This window comes from Streptopelia decaocto (genome assembly GCF_964273445.1).
Source record: "Streptopelia decaocto genome assembly, chromosome: 18".
Taxonomy (NCBI): domain Eukaryota; kingdom Metazoa; phylum Chordata; class Aves; order Columbiformes; family Columbidae; genus Streptopelia; species Streptopelia decaocto.
In genome coordinates, this window is record NC_138673.1 from 10,308,201 (window position 1) to 10,326,475 (window position 18,275).

General features: G+C 51.6%; 1 protein-coding gene across 16 annotated transcripts in view; it reads right to left on the reverse strand.

Moving 5' to 3' along the window:
* MSI2 (musashi RNA binding protein 2) overlaps positions 1-18,275 on the reverse strand; it is a 191,437-nt gene that overhangs the window by 105,862 nt on the left and 67,300 nt on the right. For all 16 annotated transcript variants that reach the window (XR_014185675.1, XR_014185676.1, XR_014185677.1 and 13 more), the window contains one exon: positions 17,916-18,008. Coding sequence is in view for 13 of the 16 variants with exons in the window: in XM_082068879.1 (XP_081925005.1) it covers positions 17,916-18,008 (93 nt within the window). In the remaining 3 variants the exon portion in view is untranslated. The remainder of the gene's footprint in view (positions 1-17,915; positions 18,009-18,275) is intronic.

Consider the following 18,275-nt stretch of genomic DNA (forward strand, 5'->3'; position numbering starts at 1 on the left):
GGTGTCGGTCATTTCAACGGGGACGGGGAGGAGATGGAGGGAGAGGAAATTCTAACAATACCCGGGGTGCCACCAAACCACCGCACACTCCACCTTCTGCTTGTTCCAGCTCACGAATGGTCTGCAGAGTCACCGTTCCCGATAAATCACCCACCTGCACACGGAACATCACAATAACTTTGCGCGTCCACGGGTACTTTCGCACACGCTCGCTGTTACCAGGAGGACACTCATCACAAAGGACCAGCGGTGACGTTTCGAGAGAACAGCCCCAGCACCCAGCGCGGAACGAGCCCGGGAGGCCTTAAACCGCCTTTTGTTCACCCATCACCGAAGCCTTCGAGCTGGAGGCCACCCGGCCCGGCCCGAGGGCACGGCCACCCTGGGGACGGGTCCCACCGCACCCGCACCGGCCGCGGCACAGGAGAGCACGAGGCGGCGGAGCCAGCGCCGCAGCTCTGCACGGCCTCCTAAAGCCCAACTGAGAAACTGCCATCTGATGTCTGCCATGTAAGCAATCCCTGCTCTCGAGGAAAAGTACAACGCGATTGTGCTGATGAGCAGAGCTCGGAGCATTGGGCATCGCACCACAGCTGCCGTTAGTACCTCATTTAATGGCCTGAACCTGGTGTGACACCGCGGGCTCCGCGCCAGCCCCAGCGGTGAAGGAGCGGGACCGTCCCGCGGCGCCGGAGCAGCGGCTGAGCGGGAGCCGGGCCTGCGCCGGATCACACGCCACTTGTTGAACGTTAATAAATGCTGCCTCCATTCTCCAAACAGTTTATGAACACTGTAATTTTCTTCACTAAAACACTGTCTAATAGCTCCAGTCCCCCCTTCTAATTATAGACGTCTCTGACGCATGATAATCTTTGTACAATTAAGCCCACTTAAAAGAATAACCGATTACATAAAAAAGTGTTTAAATAACACATAAGGTTGTAATAAAAAATGACAAAAGCTCAAGAGATTGAAAACTAAAGCAGAAATTCTACCCTTAAGTGTATACTAGTGAGGGAAACAGCAGCTCCGACTTCCAAAGCTGACTTGGCAGCGTGAAGTTGAAACATTAATATAAAATCACTCTTCCATTAAAAAAAAATAAAACACAACCAAAAGAACCCACAACTGCCCTTGTATGAATTGTGTATGGAAAGCCATTCATCTCCCCTCAATATGCTCTTTGGAAGAAAACCAGTTGGTTTCATTTCAAGTGCAAAAAGCTCCCACACAAAATGATCCTGAAACTTCATATCTAATTTAGGTAAAGGGTCCTCTAGGTAAAAATATGCTTAGGCAGAGAGTCAACATTTGCTGGAAAGCTGCTCTGCAAACAGTCCCGTGTTCTGCGACTGCACCGGTCCCACAAAAGCAACAGGATACGGGAGATCTTCCTTCCGCCCTCTCTGGTCACCACCTCCCATCCTGCCCACTTTGCAACAGCAGAACTGCAGCTCAGCCCCGGTGCTGGACCATCCCCTCTATTCCAGCCCCTCCTCAAAATACCTTTATTCTCACGGTGCCGGCTTTTCCTGCTAACAGTGCCATTCTGCCCCTCCTCCCCGAGGCCGGCGGACGGAGCCAGAACCAACGCTGGCCGCTGGCGCTGCCCCCGTCTCTAAGCTGGAAGACCAGCCTGCGACATGTGGCAATTAAAGGGGTGTTTACACGACACCTCCCTCCGAGCCGAGCCGGCAGCAACGAGGCCCCCCCGGCACGAGCTGGGCCCTTCCAGCACGGCACCCAAACTGCTGGATCTAGAGCAGCACCCGCAGCGCCAACGCTGCAGCGATGGGGGAACACCCCAGCGCCCCCGCTGCGGCACAGGAGGGTGTTGAAGCACACACAGCTCTCCCTGCCCAGCCTTTGCCCACAAATGTGTGTGTATATATATGTATCTACACATAAGGTGCAATTGCAGACAGGCCATACGACTCACCGGGGGGGCAGCAGCGTGCTGCCAATGCTATAAATAGCCGGGTCTATTTTTAAGTTGACCATGGCTTAGCACAGTCGAACTTCCCCCTCCTGCTCCCGCTGTCATTGCTGCGGGTCACGTCCTTGCTCAGCCGCACACGTGGCTCCAGGACCAGCGCAAACCCGGCCGCAAACGCCTCTGCATTCACTGCCTGGACGTGGGGCTGCTTTGCCTTTGGTAACGGCGTCCTTGCGCAGCTCCGCTCAGCCGCGGGCCTCCCACGCCAGGCCAGCCTGCCAAAGCCCGGCCCAGCGCAGCGCCAGGCCCGTCCCGCAGGCTCGGCAGCCCCGCTGCAGCCAGCGCAGCCCCCTCCTCCGCAACAGCGTCCTGCCTGCTGCACACCCACGTCACAAAACAGAGCTTCACACGTACTTTTTAGCAGAGCTACTCCTAAGAGGGATTCCCCCCTCCATTCCATATTGTAACGGGTAATATATAAAACTTGAAAGAAATTCAACTACAGCTTTTATTTACCGCGGTGCATATGGGCCGATGGCTGTGGCAGGCTACCAAGTCTGCTGTCAAGCTGGCCAAGTCTGCTCTCCCCACGTCACCACTGCTGTGTCTTGCTGAAGAACCGGGGCTGAGCCTGACGCCAGCCCCGCGACGGCAGCGACGGGGCGCTGGGCCCGCGCCGGCCGGGCCTCGGGAGGCCCCGGTGCTCCGAAAAGTCCAATCCAACACCACCGGCTTACCCGGGTGAGCCCCGGGACCTGCGCTTCACAGGAGTCAGCTCCCGGATCGCTGAGATTGCAGCCGTGTCCAAAAGCACCAGGCACAGAGAAGGCCCCATCCCAGGGGTCGGACAGGCCCCCGCGCAGCCCGTGATCCACAGAACCCTCCGTGGAAAAGGCACCACGAGAGCGCAGCCAACAAACCCTCCTCTTTGCACTCTGAGTGGAACAGGTACAGGGCCTTATTTTGAAAGAAAACTCGCAGACTGCTCCATTTCCAATTAAATCCTCTGTTCTCTGCGCGGGCTGTGCCGCAGCAGGTGACTGAGTCTCCCGAGGAGATCGGGCACCGAGCGGGAGCCCGGCACAGAGGCGCTCCAAGGCAAACACACGCGACACCGAGATGCTCACGTCCCCCACGCCATTTCAGACGTTACAGCCCGACGGTGACGCCTCTTCCAGCAGCTCCCTCAAAGAAAAAAAGGGGGCAGCATCAACTTAATGAGCTGACGTGCAGCTCTGTACAACCCCAGCGCTCCAGAGCTCACGCACCGTCACTGAGCTCCCCCACCTGCACGGCGCCGTGTTTCCCACTCCCAACGCTGCCATATTCCTCAGCTTGGCAGGTTTAGAAAACAAACAAACAAACAAACAAAGACTGACCTACCGGTTACATTTTTAAGCCAAGTTGCTGTTTGCTAAATTTGTTACGACCTTCCTCCTTCCCCCTCGTTCCCCCTCCCAGTCATGAGCAATAGGAATTAAATTGATTCAGTCTATCAGTGTTCTGCATCTAAGTGATTAAATTCAGCCACCAGAAAAATCTGTTTTGTGCTGCATCCGAGGAGAAGCAGCGCGGGCACCGGACCCAGCGCGGGGAGGAAAGGCACAGGAGGTAAAGTACACACTTGGTCATTGCGCTGGTATCTTAGAAATCATCTTTTTTTCTCTCTTTTTTCCCCTTTTTAAGCTGGATCAGTTATCAGATGTACCACTGAAAGCAGCTCCGCAGCCAGATTCCTGGGGCAGAGCAGAGGAGGCAGAGCGGCGGGGCCGCGGCAGCTCCGCAGCACCGGCACGTCCGTGTCCTGGACCCGCCACGTCCACGATCAGCACATTATCCATTCCCAGCACAAGTGAGAGCGCTGGCGCAATGCAGCCGCTCCGGACGGCCTGGCCCCCACACCGGCTCTGGTCCCCGTGTAGCAGGCCTGTTGACCAGGCAGCGCTCCTGGGGACAGGCGCCGTCCTCTCCGGCTGCTCCAGCCTCTCCACCAGCTATTTTAAGCTGCTCAGCTGGGATTTTACTTCGGGACATCCAAGCTGAGAGAAACATTCTTCCCCCTTCCCTTTCTTCCAGACGGCAATCAGCAAAATTAAAGAGGCCGGAGGATTTAAGGCGCCTGTGCAGCCCCTTCTTCAGAGAACACACCGCGGGGAGGGGGGAGCTGGGGTCGCAGTTGGTGTGAATCTGCATAAGCGGGGATCTGCGGAGGATCCGACCCTCCCCGCATCAGGAATTCAGGAAGAGAACAAACGCACAGGGAGAGAAGGAACATCCTGAAATATCCGCCTGCTCAGGCCGCATCCTCCAGCAGTCGCTGTTTCCTGCATCTGTGGGATTCCTGGCACGGCCGGGGCTCTGACCTCGCCCGACCTCCCGCCTCACCAAAGGGCCGCAGCACACAGGCCGCTCCGCGCAGGGGGTGAAGCGCAGAGAAGCGCAGGGACCCGCGCGCTGCCCGAATCACCACCCCCTGCACCCCCTGCGGAGCAAACGGAAAGAAAGGAAAGAGACCCAGAGCGGCGGAGACAAACCGCCACGGAGAGGAAACTTGGGTCTGCATGTTGTGGGAGCTGAATTTTAAGCAGCACAAAGTCTAAGAATACATCTGGAAACACACATGCAAATTCTTCATGGCTAAAAATAAATGTCTCTGCTGTATATTACTCTCCAGAGTAAAAGAGAAGTGCTAATATTAATTGTAGGGTTTTGTTGCATTTGTTTTATTTTATTTTTATTCAAGATCAGACCTGATAAATTGTTTCTTTAAAATCACATAGATTAAATTATCCAGATAATTTAAAGCGTTGTACACTTAAATTAGTATGACTTATAGCAAACTACCAATTTGCCCCAGGCAAACTACATCACCAACAGTTTTCAGCTCGTTTTTGAAGTCAAGATCCTCTGCTTTGGAATCAAGTGTCCTTCCCGTCACCTCTGCAAGCCCCTCGTCCTCCTTCCCGCGCGCTTCCAGCGCTCAGGACCAGCAAACAAACCGAACCAGCCCGCGATCTGCAGCTCCTCAGCAACGGGCTCCACGCTCATTTACATCAACAGAAGCCGTTTCCTTAGAGGAAAGCTGACAAACTTAATTCCCTCTTTACATTTGCTTATTCAAGTTCCAGCTGCATCTCCCCCTAACGTCCCATTAGGGCTTTCCTGTTAATTACTTTTTCATGTCATCTGCACATCCCTTGCAAGGCCTCTTTCTAGGAACTCGGTTCTCTCTGCTTGGCCCCTCTCATCTCCCCCCCTCCCGCCTGCCCCCATCACCCGGCCCATGTCCCAGCTCCATCTCCTGTCTGCTGGGCCAGGACGGGCCCCAGCGAGCGCGGGCCAGCAGGGCTGGGCGTGCAGAGATTCGCTCCCGAGCACGACGCTCTTGGCTCAACGACAATTCCGCATTACACGGACTGTCCTTGCGACTGTCATAAGAGATTAAGGAGCACAAAAACAAACTACTTAATTGCAGGCAGGTGTGCAAACCTCTCCCCTCTGCCCGCGCCTCATGCTCTTCGGAAATAACCTTCAAAGAAAAGAAAACCCTTGGCGAGAGAACATAATGGATGCATGGCAGCGCCGTGCTGGGACAGAGAAGCAGGGCACGGCACGGAGGTGCAGGCTCCTCGGGGGCCAGGGAACCCCGTCCCGGCCCAGCCCGTCCCGCTCCACCGTCAAACAGCCAACACCTCTGCCCTGCGGCCTCCAGAAACCACCCGGCGCTGCCCGGCCCAACCCACGGAAACGCAGAACGCGGTTTGGCCAACAGCGCCCAGGTTTAATGCAATGAGCTCCAGCAATGGGATGGGCAGAACAAGGGCAGCTTCACCCCAACGAGAAGGGAACGCCGAGCGCTGCCCCTTGCTGCGGGGGCAGGGGAGCGCGCAGGCGCGGCCGGGACGGCGCGTGGCCAAAAGCCAGCCGGCTCGTTCATGGGAGAAAAGCACGCGCCTTTTCCCAAGGCCTGAGCTGATTTAATACACTACATAGGCTGAAAAAGAACATCCTTTTTCTGTAAAGCTGCGCTCATCTTTTTTGAAGTGTAATAGGCAGAAAGACATCTCTCTTCTCCATTCTGCTTAAAAATCATCTCCTTCACTACCCAGATGAAAGCCTGGATTCAATGTCAAGATACACAGGAGAAATCAGTTTACTCTCCGTAGTACGAAACAGCAGAAACGTAAATTCACTCACAGACGCGGCTGATAAACTGCTACAAATTCAGGCCAATATCCTTCAAGTTTAACTACACATTGCTGCAAAAGACAAGACAGATCAGCTACTTGGACAGCGCTTTGAAAATGTAAAGTGCCATGTAAGTATTATTATTACTAGCAGGCTGCTGAGGATGTCTTCTATATTTACCATCTGGGAAAAATAACTACTTTAAACAGTCTGTTTGAAAGAGTCCCAAGAGCAGTTAACGTTTTCCAAATATCCTCCCAATCAGCCGCAGATGATGCAAATAGCGAAGCTCCTTCCCCATTTCACCTGAGCTCCCTGGAGCCCCGGGAAGGGTTCAAGCCCCCAACCTTCCTCCCTGCACACCCGGTTACTCTGATGCTCCTGCCGGGGGATCGGGCGCAGCAGACACACGTCTCCCTCACAGGCCGCCGGGAGCACCGCACACCAGCGCTCTCCGGAGTGATGTTCCTTTTAAACCGGACGATTTGTTCTGCGTTTAATATTTCAGCAGCACCGTAGGCACAGGAAGGGATTTCTTCCCGGGCTGTAACAAACGCAGACGTTACTTCTGGAATTTTACCGCAGTTCTCTTTTTGATTGTTTTTTTGAAAGTGCAGGAGGGAGAGGAGGAGAGTTCCACAGTGCCCAAAAATGGTACCATTTGTGTTACGCTTAAACAAACCTCTGGCTCAAGTTGCCTTGAACTCCAGATCAGTATCTGCTCTCTATTATCAGACAACATCTGATTTTTGTTCCATCCCTTTTGTTTTTCTTTTTCAAGGTTTATTTTTAAAAGAAGACTATGTAACAGGGCCCCTTCCATTTCAGGAAAAGCAAACAAGATCCTTCGCGGGGAGGATGAGGCCGAAGGAACGACGCCAGCCGGCCCGAGCTGCGCGGAGGTGGCCGCGTTTGTCCCGGTTTGGGGCGGCTCGGCGCCGTGGCCGCGCTCAAGGTCACGGCAAGGGGCTGCACGCGCTGGCGGCTCCGGCGCAGGAGCAGAGCCACGCCGGCAGCCCCAACGAGACCGAAACAACGCGGCAAATCATCCGCAAAGCCGCGTTCTTAAAGCGAGGTTACAGCACAGCCAGAGCTCCGTCCTTCTCCCCGTTCCTCCTGGACTCATCTGGTGGATCGGACCAGCTCAAAACATCACCCTTCCTCAGTACCAACCTGTCTAAACTCCGCTAACACTCTCACCATCAGCAGTGCAAAGCCCTGAAAGACATTTTTCCATAGCAAAAAGCAACCAAGCCACCAAGGAGGAACCACCAAGTCCCGAGCAGCCGCAGCAGGACACCCCAGCGCAAAGACACCATGGGGACAAAGGAGCTGGTGGGATGTCCGGGACCTCGTGGAGCAGCCGTCCCCACGCCGAGGCCACGCTGAGGGCGACGTGCGGCTGCTGAGACCGAGGTCTGCAAGAGCTCCCGTGCTACCCCAAGGCTAATGCTCCGGGTGCGGACACGCTTGGAAACACAACAACTGCTGGGGTGGACTGGGAGCAGGAGGGCTCCGGGAACGTCCTCCCGCAGGAGGAGCTGGGCCCTGGCCAGAGCATTCGGGAATAGGAAATTAAACAGGACACACCACCAGCTCCTTCAACCCGGCGGGGACAGGAGGCAAGTGTGATAAATATTTAAGTTCCTGCTTATTAGGAAATGCTCGGCAGATCACGGGAAGCCTGAAGGGGGTGTTAAAGAGAAGTATATTCAGTGTCATGGGAAAGTTAATGAGAAGCTGTAACCATTATGTATGTATCATATATGGAAAACTAGGTGAGGCCCCTATGGACCATTATATACTGCATAAAACTTTATGGACACTGTAATGCATTATTTTTAATGATTCCCTTGCCTACTTCAGGCCCTGGAAACCGAGAAGAGCTTGCCTGGCTTCCTGATGGTGTTTTAGCAATGACACCCTGCTTGTTGCTGGATTTCTGGGTTACTTTAATGAGAAATAATTGGTTTACTTTCCAAGATTGCACAAAGCACATACACGGTGAACAAAATCTCGGAGAAAGTTGGCGCTGCGTTGCAGGCTCTTCACATCCCCTGCCTTCCAGAGGGTCACCTCCCCCAGTAAACCATTCGTCTGCAAGCGTGCCCACTAAAACACTGACACTGGTGCTGGTTCAAGTCTGCATTGTCACCATCCATCTCGGGGGAGCCGGGCCACAGCAATGAGCAGCTGCAACATCGCCACGATTGCCCCTGCAGGAGATGTATATAATGAAACTTGAAAGCTGCAGGATGAACTTCTTACATACTTGTCCTTTTGGTTTATTCATCAGAAATAATTATCTGTGCTAACATTCACAGGAGCACATACTTTATGATGTACATTAAAATTTAATGGGTTTTTAATAATACTGTAACTACAGCAGTAGCAGAAAAAAAGACAGACATTAAACCATATGTGCTGTGTTGGTGGGTAAGTGGTGTCGAGCAAACATCAACAACACGTAACCAGTTTAGCATCAGCGACGGCAAGAGGGAACCGTCCCTGCCAGTAGCTGGGAACTGATCTCTAATCCTGAACATTCAGCTTCAAATCTCCCTGAGAAGCCAAAAATCAGTGTATGCACTAAGTGGGCAAAGGGGAGGCTGAGCGCGGGGCCGCGGGGGTGGCGCCCTCGGCCTCCAGCCAGAGCCAGAGCCCCAGCGCAGCTCCGGCACCTCTGCCCCGGAGAGAAGCAAAACCAACAGACCCCGCGACCGGCCCGGGAACGTCTCGCAACTCCATCTCTGTTGGGCCAATTAAAGCACTCCCGGTATTTTACAAAGCTATTGATGTCTATTCCTTCAGCATTAGCAGAAATTATTGCTCCAGCAGGAGCGACTGATGCTCCAACGCTCTCCTCAGCAAAGCATCCCCATGTCGCCAAGACGTGGACTGGCATCTATTTATAGATGAAGAAATTATATACATGGTGTCCCCACCAACAGTGACACATCTTCATTCAGGCATGAGTCACCTATTCACAAGCATGTTTCCAAAAATAAATCCTATTTACCAGAATTTAATTCCACATGCTCGGGAGAAAATGTGTCCTTAGAAACAAAACAGCGGGACAAAAGGCGTGTTAGAAAACCAACCCAGAGCAATCACGCCCCGGAGCCTCCGGCCTGCAGGTCCCCGCGTCCCGTACGCTGGCACTGGGGCTGGAAGCGTTTCAGACGCGCCAAGGAAGACGGTCGGACCCCGTCACACCAACCCCTGCCAAGGTCCCCGCAGCGCTGCCGCCCAACAGGAAGGATCCGGAATATTCTTGGCAACGCGCGCTTTGCAGAAATACTCAGTATATCGCAGTTGTTAGAGAGAGCAGAGCGAGCGCCAAGTAATCCCAGAAAATGCAGCGTTAACTAGAGGGTTCAAACCACAAAGCTGTTGATGGGGAATGTTAAAAATGTCAGCGTGGCTGAAAAACACTCGCCAGTGGTGAATGTCAAGTAGCGAGCTACTGTTCAGCAGATGCAATAAAAGCCCGTAAGGGTACTTGGGTAATGGGACCAACAGTACAGTTGTTGATACAAATTATATCCAGAAAGCAAAGAAATAAATGGATAAATAAATAAATAATGCGAAAATGGAACCAGTTCAAACTTCTTTTATAGTAATAGTCTCCAGTTGAGCATAATCACCAAAGCTATAGTGATAAGATTGCCAAAACTAGACAAACATCTGTGAGATGAATTCATCTCGGAGGGGAAGCCAACAGCTTGTTATCATTAAAGAGGCAATGCTCTCTCTGCGTTTGAACTGCAGGCGCCTTGTTACTGCGTGTGCTGCGGCAATTGCACCAGATGTTGGCAGCTATCTTCAGATGGATGACAAGCACCTGCTGGTGGGGAAATTAAATGCTCGTCGGCCTCCTATCCTTCAGGGGAGGGTGGGAGTGGTGACGGCTGACCCTCCGAAATAAACCTATTTATGCAAAGTGACAGTAAGTGCTGCTTTGCCAAGCAGGGAAGCAGAGTGGAAATGCATTGGATCTCTTCCATCGCCCCCGGTGAAATCTGCTCCCACCCTCCCAGTCCTGACAATTAACACGGCACCAGTCTGAACTCGCTAAACTGCTCATGGGAGGAATAGAGCGAGCAGAGGGACCTTCTCCCGAAAAGTCACCGCTCGCTCAGCGCTGTCCCACGAAAGGCAGCACGGCTGCAGGGGGGTCCTGCTGCACCCCCGGACCCGCCGACAGCCCCGCACCTTCACCTGCACCCAGAACCCCATGTAACACCAGCAGAACCCCATGTAACACCAGCAGAACGCCGTGCAGCGCAACGCCAGCAGAACCCCATGTAGCACCAGCAGAACCCCACACATCGCCAGCGGGACCCCGCGCGCACTCGCGTTTGCTCAGATTCACCATCCCTGGCCAGGGACAGAGGTGAGTGTCACCTCACTCCCAGCACCAGCCGGTGGCTCCTGAATGTCCCTCGGCGGCTCCTTTCAGACCAGCCTCTCTGAGGATCAGGAGCAGCAGAAAAGGGCACGATGGGCTCCGCAACTCATTTTAAGAAAAGAAAACACATAGCAGCCTCTTCTCTGACAGACTTGCTAGTGTTTGCAACCTGCCGTGAAAAACTGAAAAATGGGAACTCCTTTGATATCAGCGATCGTTTCTTTACGATATGTCCAATCCTCCTCCTTTTTCAAACTTCCACTGTGATGACATTACAGCAAAGAGGCCCACGCTGGGATGTGTTCTGCCAGCAGGACCCAGCACAGCTCACACCACTATTTCAACCACACTTTGCCCTGGACAGTAAGTTGAAAACACTGTTAACCCCTGTTCAGCCCAGACCCCTCACAAACGAGATGACGTTCATTTGATCTAAACTGGCCACATGCATTTTAGGTGTCCTTCAGATTAAGCAGCAGTTAATCCTCAATTCTTCTTAGATTATCTTAACTGGCTCTTCATTTGAGCTACTTTGCCCTTGTCCCCATTTCGGAAGCTGTATTTGTAAACACGCACACACCTCTGTCCCCAGCGCCGGGTGCCGGACGGTCATGACGGCACCAACGCGCCCTGCTCAGCTGCCGCTCGCCTTCTCACAGCGGATGCACAGCTGTGGTTTTCCCCAGAAAACACAATACTAAGCTCCCCTAACAGAGATACACACGTGTGAGACGGACGTCAGATCAACTTCGTATGCTAGCGCTGCAGAATCAGCACGTTTAATTAAACGGGTGGTACCTCAATATTGTGCATGTGAACAAAGCTCCATCGTTCCACCTCGAGGACTGACTGAAAATCACCTTGTTGATTTTTGGCACCCTAATGGAAAATCATAGAAATAAACAGAAAAGGACAAGCACACAAACAAAATGGCTCGCCAGCACCAGCCCTCTGCACCGCCAGCTGAATGGGTACGAGGACCCGCTGCGGCCACTCGTTCCCACGTGAGCAGGCGTTATCGCACCTCCCTCCTCTCACGTGTGCTTTTTCCCCACATTCGGAACCATTGCCATGAAGTTCCTCAGGGATACTCTTCCTCCAGCTGTTTTGTCCCCAGACACATCCCTGACTAACGACTGACTGCATGTGGGCTCTCGATACGCTGCTGGGTCGCCCACGGTTGTCCAGCTCAGGATCGACACTGCTCCCCGATCTCACTACGGTGTATGAGACACAATATAGGGCACCAGCCACAAAGGAAAGAAACAGAAAGCTATAGCAGAGTTGTGTTAAATACATTTTAAACAAAGGATGCTCGAGCTGTGGCTGGGGACACGCAGACCAGCACCGGTGCTGCTGCGGGTGGTTTCTCCAGCGCTGGAGGCTGCGATGCGAGCGCTGGCACTTTCCATCTCCCACGCCCTTCAGGGCCCACGCGGTAGGAGAGGCCGGGAAACGCGAGGCGAGATAAAGCAGCCGGCCCGGAGTCGGCAGCAGGCGGGGGCACGGGGGGAACAGGAGACAGGTGCTCGGGCCCCGGCCCCACCGCAAGGACCCGGTCCCACGGGGTTATGGCACGGCAGCGCCAGAGCTTCCTCGCCATTTCAGCAGCCAGAGTAGAAAAGGAAATAAAACTGTCCTTCAAACTTCTGCTGAGTCCTGATACAGCCTTCGTGCCCACAAATCCTGCCTTAACATTTCCCCTTCTCATAAAATCTAGGTAGAAACCACCATCTAATTTATAACAAAACCACTTCCACAAAGCATGTGTCTATTACAGACCACCTAAAACTGACTTCCTGTGTACAGCTTTGCACTGACAGAATGAACACACTGACTTCTATTGAAGCAACGATCAGGTTTCTCGGTTTGTTAAAAAAAGAAAAGAGCGTATGTGGGAGGGAGAAGAAATAATAAAAAGCGCTTTGGGCCACGAGAGACCACGATATCCCTGACCCCTCTGTCACACGCCAGAGCAGAAATTTAAAGGAATATTCATTATCCCCTGGAATATCATGGACGTAAGATCCAGGCCCCGCAGCCCGGGGTCTGCACTGCCCCGAACTCACCACAACCTGCAAATAGGGACATACCCACCCACTGCTCATTCTGTTTTAAGGAGGTGCAATGATGCCAATCAAGTAACTTCTCCCAAGGTACATGCAGGTAACTCAGAAGAAAGAATATCATGAGCTAAGAGCTATTTAACCCCAGGCTGAGAGCTCGGAACCGCCTTGGACGGGACCAGGGAGGCTGGCAGCAGTTAGAACACAGACAATGCCAACACATTCTCTGCTCTACCGCACGTTACACATGCTCAGGAACTCCGGCTAGTACAGACTAGAATGTAAATAAGAGTCCAAATCTGTCCCTTCATTTCATAAAACGTAACCAATTCACAAATACCAAATCTGGAAATACAGCACTGAAGAATGTGAAAGGCTAACAGCTCGTCAAATCAAAAAATGACCTTTCTGCAAAGCAAATACTTTAAGAATAGACCATCCATGTATCTATTGACTGTTAAATCTACATATCAATGTCCCACAGAGGTAACAATACCATTCAAGCTGCATGCCAAGTCTAAATTAACTAAGCTTTCACTTTCACACAAGCACAATTCCTTGTACCTCCTGACTCCGGCCTCAGCACCAGCTCGCACAGACCTCCAAATCCCCCCAAACCCACCCATGGCAAGAAAACCACCTTTTCTCATGCTAACATGGCTATTGTAATAACATCTTCAGAGGCCACCCTGGGGTCTCAGGAGAAGTAAACCACTGGAGCGCTCAGTGCTGCAGGGGCAGTTAACTCGTTCCCTCCCGGCCGGCCTTGCCAAACAAGGAGGAGTTCACGCTCGTCTTTTCTCCATTTACATTTTCGCGGTTGTCAGAAAGCGCGTAGGAAGCAAGTTACGTAAAGCACCCGAATCCTGGGCCTGGATGGCGCCTCCTCCCCTGCCCCGCACAGCTCCTCGCACAACCGGACGGGCTTCTGTCCCCTGCTCGCAAAGAGGATCTTTTTCAAAGGCTGAACCGGTCAGTATTTGCGTTGCTGTCTGTGCTGCGATGTACAACACTGCACAGCCAAAGAAGGGAATTCTCCTTCTCATGTTTTGCTGCTTTCAGCTTTGCTTTCCTGGCCCGGCTGTGCTGGTTGGACCCGCTCTCCCCGCACTGAACTGCCCTGGAAAACAAACCACGGCTGCAGCAGGAGACGGGGAAACCACAACCTTCCAAAAGCTCAGCTGCTGCACAGAAAAACCCATCATCAGAAAGTGGATACTGCTCTGCCACTGTCTGCTTTGCATCTCGCAGGAAATAACAAGTGACTGTACAAAACGTTTTGTATCCAGAGAACTAATTCAGAAATCCTGGCTTGTTTCAAGATTTCCAAGCCTTGAAAGCCATTCCTGAGGAAACAACGTATTCCGAGCAAAGCTGGACCGCCTGCCATTCGTCTGAGGGCCCTGTGGCGAGCCAGAACAGAAAGCAAAATTAATGCTGGTCTGTTCCAATTTCATCTGAAAATTGGAAATATAAAGCAAATGCCACAGCCCCTTCCCTAAAAAAGTCACTTGAGATTGCTGTGAAAGAATCCAAACACCAAACCAAACCCCAATGCAGAGCCAACGCTCTTGAAGTAGAACAACTGGGCCACCAAGAGCAGCACTGCTTTTCTAACAGTTTGGAATAACAATATATGAAAATACCATTTGTCCACTAAACTATTTCACAAATCTCCTTTAAAAATCACCATTCTTTTTCAAAAAAGTATGAATTTAAATGTATTCTCTCCCATGCAAGAAAACATGTTTTTTTCTACAAGAACAGTTATGAAGGAGCTGATCTAACAGCTCAAGCTAAGTGAGAGGTGCCTTCACCAGAACCCGCTCCACGTGCTGGACACGAGCAGGGAGGACACAGGAGCCTTTTCTTTCAAGCGGCTGTTCCCAACAAGACTAATTACGGTGTTTTCAGTAAGAAGATTTTTACTCAGAATTCTGTTTTGATAATTGGGTCAGAAAGCGTACCTGGAGCCCGTTCACATTAACGTACCAATTAACGATCGCACGCAACCGTTTGGCGTCCATCAGCTCATCTCCCTGCACCCACAGCACCAGAGCAGCCCGGCGGCAAAGAGAAAAGGGTTAAAATGGCACGGAAAGGGTTAAAATGGCACGGAAAGGGTTAAAATGGCACGGAAAGCAGCCAGGCCTGGCTCCAGCCCAGGAGGGACATGGGAACCAGGGCAGCTGAGTTATAAAGGCCTCATTGTAGCAGCCCACTGGATTGGAAATGACTTGTAGGCCTAATGAAACAAAACTTTGGCAGTAAAACAGAATGAAAGGAATGAGACAATAAAAGAGAGGAACAAAGGGAGCAGAGTTGTTTCAGCTTAGGAAAATAAGCTCACTTTGTTGTTGGGAAAAGCCAAAGCCGATTAGGATAAACCAATGACTAGGCATAAGTCTTCCAAACTAATTACACAGTTCGCCATGTGAAGTATAATTGCAAGTTACAAAATAAGGACTACACTACTTTCACAGGAGCTCCATAAAGGGAGCATTACCTAGTAAAAAACGAATCCTAAGTCCTTATCATCAGCTGCTTGCAGCTTAAAAGCTGCAGAACATGCATGTCCCAAGAGAGCTGCAATTCATCAGCGCGTGGGGCCTCTGCCGCTGCTCACGGCGCCCCAGGTCGGGCTTTAAGACACTGTCGCTGCTTTTTTTCCCTTTTTTAAATGACACCTGAAGCCTCAAATGGTCCAGCACGTCCTCACCTGGGCCACCACGCCTCTCCGGGAGCCCCCGATAACCACAGGGGCCAGCTCTGCGCCCTCAGCAATCAGCAGGTGCTCGTTACGCCCCTTCGTGCTCCTCTGTCAAGCCCCTTGGTTGCACTCAGGTGATTTTTCCCCATCTTCCCAGCACCTCACAGCAACAAGGGCGCCCGTCTCTGCAAAATGAAAGCTGGGACTCTTACAGATTTCACAATCAAAGTCTCAGGAGTTATCATTACCACGTATTTTGGTGCTCTACCAGGCAGGCATTTTCATCGGTGAAGTCAGGGAAGACAGTTTATTAAAGCAATTTTCTTTTTATTGGAGTAAAAGGTTCCGGCATTTACTCTTCCAAAAGCTGCAGTTCAAATTCAGCACTTTAGACCCTTTGCTGCCAACTCCGGCTGAAGGAGCGAGTCGGCCCGGCCCAGAGCCGGTAGCTGTTCCAGCCTCGTCGTGTATTTTGAGTTACCAGAACAACCCTCCCTGGTTGCAAAGCTCTGCTCTGCAGCAAGTACAAACAGGATTTCAGGAATCACAGCAGTAGGTAAGCCATTTTTTCCACACCAATAAATAAGCTCAGCATTTCAAAGAGCAAGTCACCTGAGATGCTCTTATCAAATACGGGCGGCTCCTCTACACGTTCATTATGTAATGCAATTTTCTTTATTTCAGGAAAACACTAAGCAAACGCAAACCTCGCCAATGGATCACGTTCGCATGGCAGCGGCTCGAGCGGAGAGCGGGGCGGGTGTGCAGAGCTGCCGCCAGCCTGGCCGCGCTGAACCCGCAGTGGCAGCGAGTCAAGGGAAGGTGGGGAAGAGGAACGGAGGAGGAGAAGGTCCCACAGAGCCACATCTGAACACAGCATCCCACCCGCTGTGCTGTGTTAACGAGTCTTCTAATTTAGCTGCACCACAAGGCCCCATTTCCTAGGGTCATTAACGAGCTCCGCATCTTCTCACAACCAGAGCCCTGGGGAGAATCCTCTCAAAACACCCCACGAACCAACGCGTGAGCCGACAGACAGCAAGGAGCCGCAGAGAGAGCCGCGATGCCCGCGTGCCAGCTCGAGGGACAGTGACACAGCCGGGAAGCCTCTCGCCAGATCACCAGTGACTCCGAGCTCGCCGACTCCTCACGGGCTGGAACGGGGAAGCATCAAACTGGGCTGCGACCGAGTCCTGCGGGACCCCCAGCCCGCTGCAGGAGCGCCGCCCAGCCTCCCGCACAACGCCTGCCACTATTCCCAGCGCCTTCGTCTTTCAGCCTTCAAACCAAGACACTTGGAAAAAAAACACTTGATTTTCCAAAAGGAAGGCCTTTGGGAAGGCAGAGCTCTTCCAGGCTGTCTCAAGAAAGGCAGAAGCAGAACCGAAGCGTCCCGAGTCACCAGTCACTACTGAAAAACACAGCCTGGTCATCTGCGTTCTCAGGGACTGTAAAATCACAAGCATGAAACTACCAGATGGTGAAATTAAAAAGACTATATTAAGACAGCATCCAGACAATATGCAAAATACTTATATTGAAACTATTATTAACTACAAAAATACAGGTTAGAGGAGTTCTGCAATTAGAAGTAACTACAGAAGAAACATCCAAAAGCTCGTGTAATCCTTCAATAAAAAGCTCAGCAGGCTGTAAACATCCTGCTGGAATCAAAGATTATTATTGAAAATAAAATGAATGGTTTGCAAAACAACCATCAATCCAGAACAGGAACCATTTATAAACTCCCCTCCTCGGCCCTCAACAAAATATTGCCTGGCCAAGGCTTTTCAAGGCAGATAAAAGAAACAAACTAAGTACAAGGAATGGGAGCAGCTCTGGTCCGGGCCAGCGTGCTCCTGCAGCTGGAGCTGCACGGGGCAGCGGTGACAGCGGGGACACTGGGGACAGGGAGGTGGCGCCAGCGGCTGCTCTCGGAGCAGACCCCGCGATCCCGGCCCCTCGCGGGACCCCTGGCCAAGCACCACGGACCACGGGAAGCTCCATGGACATCGGTGACACCAAACTCCAGCTTGCCAGAGCCTGGCCTGGGGGGTCGAGCTGTTCCCTCACTGGAAAGCCTGTCCTGGCAAGGTTCGGCTTTCCTTCCTTGCATAAACTTGTATTTAAAAATGGCAGGATTCTACATATATTTCCACAGGATCTTGCATAAAGATTTTTTTAACAAGAAATTAAATGGATATCCTAGTGCCTTCCATATCATTCTTGCTATTCATGTGGCTCCTTCAGGCATTTTCACAACTTAATGAGCTCCCTGCAATACGTCTCTCTGCTCCTTTGGCCACTGCTAAACAGAAGGCTGATTTTATGGAGCAGGCAACTGTCATCATTCAGCTAAGGGTCAAATTCTTCCTGAACGTACACGAATTCACCTCCCGATGGTTATCTTTTCTTTAATGCAGGTCAAAGGTGTTGGCAATAACGTACACATACACATGCAACAAACAAAAGGAATTCCAGAAGCTTCGAGGCGTTACACTGAGAGGCCGGCAGCGCGGCGCCCGCTTCCAAAACACACTTGAAAAATAAAGGCAGAAAAAAACTAATTCAAAATATGCACTGCTCACTTGGGCAGGAACTTACCTTGCCAAACTGCTCAAAGTATTGCTTTACGTCTTCCACTACTGTGTTAGCTGATAATCCACCTACAAATATTTTCTTTGTTCTCGTGACCATCTGTAAGAAATTACAAGACAAGCACACGGTTTAACCAGATTACTTCAAACAGTATGTGGAAAAGAGAAATATTCTGCAGATGCCATCCCTAGCCCAGTTAATGAGAATATTTCTTTACAAAAGCAATTCAGATTCTATTTGATTAGATACTGCTTTTTTCCCTTTGTCTTGTTTTGGTTTGATTTGAGAATCGCTGAGTCAAGGCACTCAACTCAATAACAACTCTAGCCCCTGGATATTTTTTTTTAATAAATGATTTTTATTGTG